At 49.7% G+C, this 7,490-nt stretch overlaps 1 protein-coding gene across 1 annotated transcript; it reads left to right on the top strand.

Annotated features, from left to right (window-relative positions):
• The first annotated feature begins 1,134 nt into the window (after positions 1 to 1,134).
• LOC120482925 (uncharacterized) lies at positions 1,135 to 6,246 on the top strand. Its single transcript, XM_089119065.1, has 2 exons — positions 1,135 to 2,691; positions 6,003 to 6,246. Exons 1-2 carry the CDS (start codon positions 1,576 to 1,578, stop codon positions 6,003 to 6,005), a joined length of 1,119 nt encoding a protein of 372 aa, XP_088975191.1. The 5' UTR covers positions 1,135 to 1,575; the 3' UTR covers positions 6,006 to 6,246.
• The last annotated feature ends 1,244 nt before the right edge of the window (positions 6,247 to 7,490 follow it).

The following is a 7,490-nucleotide window of genomic DNA, read 5'->3' as shown; positions in this document are numbered from 1 at the left end:
TTATAATATTTAAAACACAAGAAGTTACTTGTTTCCTGTCTGCTATTATTGGCCAAACTTGATTAATTCAGGTGTGTCTGATTATTGTTGCCGTGAGTACTGAGGTCAGTCACACCTGAATTAGTCAAGTTTGATAATGGCAGACAGGAAACAAGGAGCTGGCTTAAGTTCAGGAAGTAGTGCAGCTGTGCATAAAGTCAATTAGCAGCAGCCTACATCTTTAACAATAAAATGCAACACAAACATTAATACAGCTGTAAAATTAATCCTGTTATATTGATGAAACTGCTATTAATATTAACCCAAAACATCATAATAGTAAAACACTGACTAGGAAAATTTACCACACTATGAGTACCGGTACCCTACTTTTATTCATTACATTCTAGTACTTTTATGTACATTTTGGTGAAAGAAAATAGTTTCTCTGCATTAGTGGGATACAGTATGTGAGAGAGGGATGACTTACTATCTGACCCTGATTATATAACACAAATCTTAACATGCAGAGATGTATTGATTTCAAATATAGAATTTAACATGCATGAAACTGTTTGAAAAACTACATTTATTTTTGCCTGCAGGTGGTATTGCAACAGTGTGGACTAATTATTTTTTACTTTTCCACTCTTTTTCTTTACATTTAGAGAGAACTACAGGATGTTGTTCACCTCTGGAACACTCACAGAATTCGCCCATCCAGAAATGCTGTGTCTCCACATGGACGTCCATTGATGATGTACACTCTACCCCAACTTTTTGGTGCTAGGGAGTACCTTAAAGAGGCATCCCAACAGAAGATACAGGCTTGTAGGGAGGAATGTCGTGAGAGAGGACCATATCCCTGTGATAATACAGTGTTTGACATTTGTTGTCTTGCAATGGCAGAAAACAGTCTTCACCCACCAACCTCTCCAGAGGAAGCCATTGATCTTTTTTTGTTCTTACGTGCTTACATACGTACCCAAATTTAATAATCATAAGTTGTTATACTGGATCAAATGACTGAATGTGAGCACCCACTCATAGCCAAAAACAACAACAGAATTTCAGTTTGGACAGAAAGACTGTGTTTAAGCAATCAATAATAGACAACTCTTTCATAATTGACATTTTCCAAATGAGCTCCTGTGGTGAGGGGGGCGTGGTTGGCACGCTGTCTGCACGGAGAGATGAGTCAAGGGGCTGTGCGGTGAGTAAGTGGATCAAGGACAAGTGATAACACCTGTGTCTGATTCCAGTGATTGGTGTGGAGAGACGGTTAAAGCCAGCACAGTGGGAGAAGAACGGGGAGAGAGAAAGGACTGGGACTTGTGCAGCGATTGAGTGGAAAGAGTGCTGGAGGAAGCAAGGAGAGCTGAATCAGCGTGGAAAGAGTTTGATTGAAGTTGTGCTGTGCTGTAGCGAGACTACGGTGAACGCGCTTTGTGCGCACCTTTTGTTTTGTTTGATTCTGAGTTAATAAAGTCTGTACAAGTCCCAGTATCGCCGACCCTGTCTCCTTCTTCCTATACCTCTACTAAGAACTGTATTACACTGGTGCCGAAACCCGGGAAGAAGGAGTCTGCCGCCGCCATGCAGAGCCCGTCAGGATCGCCATTTGCGGACATCATTCAGTCACTCGCGGCTCTTCAGCGCGACCAACATCAAGCCCTGCTGAGCATGAAGGAAGAACAGGATCAGCGCTTCCAGGCGCTGCTCCAAGGCCAGCAGGAAGACCGCGAGTTGTTCCGGAGCTGCCTCGGCCGGGAGATTCCGGCCACTCCCCCACCAGCATCAGCCTCGGCCACACCATTGACCCTCGGGAAGATGGGTCCACAGGACGACCCGGAGGCGTTCCTGGACCTTTTCGAGAGGTCGGCCGAGGCCCGGGAGTGGCCCAAAGAAGACTGGCCGTTGCGTCTCATCCCGCTGTTGTCCGGTGAGTCCCAGATCGCCGCCCACCAACTGCCAGTCTCGAATCTCCTGGTCTACGACGACCTAAAGCGCGCCATCATTCAGCGGGTCGGCCGGACCGCCGAACAGCACCGACAACGCTTTAGGTCCCTGACCTTAGAAGAGGCCGGCCGGCCCTTCGTGTTGGCGCAACAGCTCCGGGACTCCTGCCGCAAATGGCTGATGGCCGAGGGTAGCGACGTCGAGAAGATAATCAATCAAGTGGTGCTGGAGCAGTTCGTGGGGAAGCTTCCAAAGAGAACTGCCCAATGGGTCCAGTGCCACCGCCCGACGTCGCTGGACCAGGCCATCCAACTGGCGGAGGATCACATGGTGGCGTGCTCGGGGGTCGGCGAATCCCTCCCATCGGTCTCTCTCTCTCCCTCTCTCTCTCTCTCTCTCTCTCCTAAACCTCTCCCCGCTCCCAGGTCTCGAGGGGGCCTGGTGCCCCGCCCAGCGCCGCGGTGGAAGGCTGGCTGGCCGACGGATAGCGGTGCCGCGGGGAGAACGGGTCCGCGGGGGCCGACCGCGGGGGACACATCCACCCTGGTTCCGGGGACAGCCCTCTCCCCACGTCAATCCCTTGGCCCCCTTCCCTCCGCTGGGGCAGCGGTAAAGCCTGGGCCGGCTTGTTGGCGCTGTGGGGACCCGGACCACTTTATTGACCGGTGTCCAGTGATGGAGGTGGGGACCCTGGTCCGGATCCCCGACGCGCCAACGGCCGCCCCCGATCAAGCTGGCCTGTACCAGATACCCGTGAGTATAAAGGGGGGTACTTATCAGGCTTTGGTGGATTCGGGTTGTAACCAGACCTCTATTCATCAAAGCCTGATTCGATCCGGGGCATTGGATAAAAGCCGCGTGGTTAGGGTGCGGTGTGTGCACGGGGTGGTGGAGAGTTATCCCTTAATGTCCGTCGCGGTTCTATTTCGGGGACAAAAACATAGTGTGGAGGTGGCAGTTAACCCGCGCCTCCAGCATCCGCTGATTTTGGGAACTGATTGGCCAGGTTTTGCGAAACTATTGGGGATTTTATGTGCGGATGCCTCTTGGGAAACGAAGCAGCGGGGAAAGACAGCGGTGGTGCAGGTGGGGGATGCTGTACCGGGACCTCTGGGTGCTGCTGCAGGGGAAGAGAGAGCTTTAGAGAGGAATCTCCTCTCTGAGCGCGATGATTTTCCCCTGGAGCAGTCCCAGGATGAAACGCTCAAACATGCGTTTGGTTCGGTCCGTTCCATCGACGGACAGCTACTCCACCCGGACCAACCGCTCTCGTACCCCTATTTTTGCGTGATTAAAGATCGGTTGTATCGGGTGACCCAAGACGCCCAGACAAAGGAAGATACAACCCAGTTGTTAGTGCCAAGGAGCCGCCGGGAAATGCTTTTCCAGGCGGCTCATTGTAATCCGATGGCCGGACATTTAGGGCAACGGGCGACACTAAACCGTCTCATGGCCCGATTCTTCTGGCCGGGCATTCACGAGAATGTGCGCAGGTGGTGCGCGTCTTGTCGTGAATGCCAGTTGGTGAATCCACCGGCCAATCCAAAAGCACCCTTGTGCCCCCTTCCACTGATGCAGGTCCCCTTCGAACGAATTGGTATGGACCTCGTCGGGCCATTAGAACGGTCAGCACGAGGGCATCGTTTTGCGTTAGTCTTGGTGGATTACGCAACACGATATCCGGAGGCAGTTCCGCTCCGCAACATCTCGGCTAAGAGTGTGGCAAGCGCGCTGTTCTCATTAATCTCCCGGGTGGGGATCCCTAAGGAGATCCTCACCGATCAAGGCACGGCGTTTATGTCACGGACGGTTCGCGAACTGTATGAATTACTGGGCATTAAATCGATTCGTACCAGCGTCTATCACCCACAAACGGATGGTCTGGTCGAACGTTTTAATCGCACGTTAAAAACCATGATTCGTAAGTTCGTTCACGAAGACGCCAAAAATTGGGACAAGTGGCTGGAACCCCTATTGTTTGCTGTACGCGAGGTCCCCCAAGCCTCCACGGGGTTTTCCCCCTTCGAGCTTCTCTTCGGTCGTCAGCCTCGTGGGGTGTTAGACGTGCTGAGGGAGACTTGGGAGGACGGACCGTCTGCTAGTAAGAACGAAATTCAGTATGTCCTGGACCTGAGAACAAAACTCCACACCCTGGGGCGGCTATCATTGGAGAATTTGTTACAGGCTCAGAACAGACAGAAACAGCAGTACAATAGGGGGGCTAGACTCCGACAATTTTCACCGGGAGATAAACTGCTTGTATTACTCCCCACGTCCAGCTCGAAATTACTTGCAAAGTGGCAAGGGCCCTTTGAGGTCACACGGCGAGTCGGGGATCTCAACTATGAGGTAATTCGAACAGACAGGGGCGGGGGACGTCAGACGTACCACCTCAACCTACTAAAAAAGTGGGTTGAGGCGGAGGCAGTGATGCTGGCGACGGTGGTGAGTGGGGAGGAGGACCTCGGGCCAGAGGCGAGGGTTAAATCTCAGTCCTTCTCTCTGGCGCCATCTGGTGACCATCTCTCGCCCTCACAGCTCACTGATATTAAAAGGGTACAAGCGGAGTTTTCTGACGTGTTCTCGCCCCTGCCTGGTCGAACGAATCTCATTCAGCACCACGTTGAGACAGATCCGGGGGTCGTTGTGCGTTGCCGTCCGTATCGATTACCTGAACACAAGAAGAAAACGGTTCAGGCCGAATTAGAAACCATGCTGGACATGGGGGTAATAGAAGAGTCCAACAGTGACTGGGCCAGCCCGATAGTTTTAGTTCCAAAACCTGACGGCTCGGTTCGATTCTGTGTGGACTATAGAAAGGTGAACGCGGTGTCCAAATTCGATGCTTATCCAATGCCGAGGATTGACGAATTGCTTGATCGGCTTGGCTCTGCTCGCTTTTATTCGACGCTGGACTTAACAAAGGGGTATTGGCAGATCCCCTTATCTCCAATGTCCAAAGAAAAGACAGCTTTTACCACGCCGTTCGGGTTACACCAATTCGTCACGCTTCCGTTCGGGTTGTTCGGGGCACCGGCGACTTTTCAGCGTTTGATGGACAGAATCCTCCGGCCGCATGCTGCGTATGCCGCGGCGTATCTGGATGACATTATCATCTATAGCAATGATTGGCAGCGGCATATGCAGTATTTGCGTGCTGTCCTGAAAACGCTGAGAAGGGCCGGGCTCACGGCGAACCCGAAGAAGTGTGCAATTGGGCGGGTAGAAGTAAGGTATCTGGGCTTCCACTTGGGTCACGGGCAGGTGCGTCCCCAAATTGATAAGACAGCCGCGGTTGCAACCTGTCCGAGTCCTAAGACCAAAAAGGAGGTTAGACAGTTCCTGGGGCTAGCGGGATACTATAGACGATTTGTGCCTAATTATTCGGACCTCGCTAGCCCGCTGACTGATCTGACTAAAAAGGGCGCTCCAGATACGGTCCAGTGGACGGAGCAGTGCCAGCAGGCTTTTACCCAGATAAAGGCTGCTCTGTGCGGGGGACCGCTTTTACATGCTCCTGACTTTTCTCTCCCTTTTATCCTGCAGACAGATGCGTCGGACAGGGGCTTGGGCGCGGTCCTGGCCCAGGAGGTGGAGGGGGAGGAACGGCCGGTGCTGTACATCAGTCGGAAGCTCTCTAAGAGAGAGACGATGTACAGCACCATTGAGAAGGAGTGTTTGGCCATCCGCTGGGCTGTCCTCACCCTCCGCTACTACCTCCTGGGACGGGAGTTCACCCTGTGTTCGGACCACGCTCCCTTGCAGTGGCTCCACCGCATGAAAGATACCAACGCGCGGATCACCCGTTGGTATCTGGCGTTACAACCTTTTAAGTTTCAGGTGGTCCACAGGCCGGGGGCGCAGATGGCTGTGGCCGACTTCCTCTCCAGGAGGGGGAGGGGGGGGGCTGCAGGCCGGACGGTTCCCCGGCCTGAGTCGGGCGGTGGGGGTATGTGGTGAGGGGGGCGTGGTTGGCACGCTGTCTGCACGGAGAGATGAGTCAAGGGGCTGTGCGGTGAGTAAGTGGATCAAGGACAAGTGATAACACCTGTGTCTGATTCCAGTGATTGGTGTGGAGAGACGGTTAAAGCCAGCACAGTGGGAGAAGAACGGGGAGAGAGAAAGGACTGGGACTTGTGCAGCGATTGAGTGGAAAGAGTGCTGGAGGAAGCAAGGAGAGCTGAATCAGCGTGGAAAGAGTTTGATTGAAGTTGTGCTGTGCTGTAGCGAGACTACGGTGAACGCGCTTTGTGCGCACCTTTTGTTTTGTTTGATTCTGAGTTAATAAAGTCTGTACAAGTCCCAGTATCGCCGACCCTGTCTCCTTCTTCCTATACCTCTACTAAGAACTGTATTACAGCTCCATTTCATCTCTTTTTATTCATCATTATGTAAAAAATACATCTAATCCACACAACTGGGAACAATCCTGTAACTGCAAATGAAAGGTATCAAATGTTGTCAAAATTGGCACATATGTCCTTATGAAGGAACTATTTTGTATCACCAGAAGTGGTCAGACACACTTTGGGCTCATTGTAATCAGGGCAACCATGATGTTTGAATGGCCTTTAAATCAAACTTATTATTGTATGTTGTTATCGTGTGTATGTGCTTTTACACAATTATTTGGCATCATATAAATAAATGGTAAATCAGTGCAGTACAACATTTTTTCTCCCCAGTGTGATTTACTGTGTATGTAGGAAATAGGCCTATTTGGTTAACTTGGTAATGTATGACGGTTTAAATATGTTGACTAAAGAGTGCCGGTGAATGCAGGAACTGCAGTGCATTTGTCAAAACTCAGTAATTCTACTGTGTGAGACAAGATCCATGTGTGTTAAAGGTTTAGTTCACCCAAAAATGAAAATTCTGTCAGTATTTACTCACCCTCAAGTTGTTTTGAAACATTCTTCCAAATATCTTCCTTTGTGTTCAGCAGAACAAATAAACACATAGAGGTTTGGAACAACTTGAGGGTGAGTAAATACTGACAGAATTTTCATTTTTGGGCGAACTAACCCTTTAACAGCAGTAAAGACTGATTTGTTTGAAAAAATCTGTACAAAACCAGAGAGAAACCTGTGCTTTTTATTTGTAAAAAGCAGAACACCTTCTAATGTACAGTACTGCATGTTAGAACAGATTTCCAGTCACTGCCAATAATATTAAGATTTAACATGACCTGACATTACCTCAGGGTCCAAGTTAATTATAATTTCTCAATGAAAATGCAACTTTACAAGAACATTTCTTTTAAATTGTCAGAAAAAGTATGCTCCTAAACTGCTAACAGAAATGATGGCTTACATAAAAGTACATTTAAAACATTGGTACATGTTTCTAATAAATCACTTAAAAATTTAAATGTATTCACATGCACTTATAACTTTGTGTAAAAGACTTACAATTGTTTTGTGGTTAAGTGCACCTTAAAGTATATTAACAAAATGTTCAGCCACTCAATATGTTTCTACAGGCAGTTTAAGTCTGGTAATAACAGCAACTGCATATGGAACTTTGCAAAACATTTGGCCATTGTCAAAATG

The sequence above is a fragment of the Pimephales promelas genome, chromosome 2 (assembly GCF_988280905.1).
Source record: "Pimephales promelas chromosome 2, fPimPro1.hap1.1, whole genome shotgun sequence".
Lineage (NCBI taxonomy): Eukaryota > Metazoa > Chordata > Actinopteri > Cypriniformes > Leuciscidae > Pimephales > Pimephales promelas.
The sequence above is the reverse complement of the archived record's forward strand: the minus strand, read 5'-3'. Positions and strand labels throughout refer to the sequence as shown.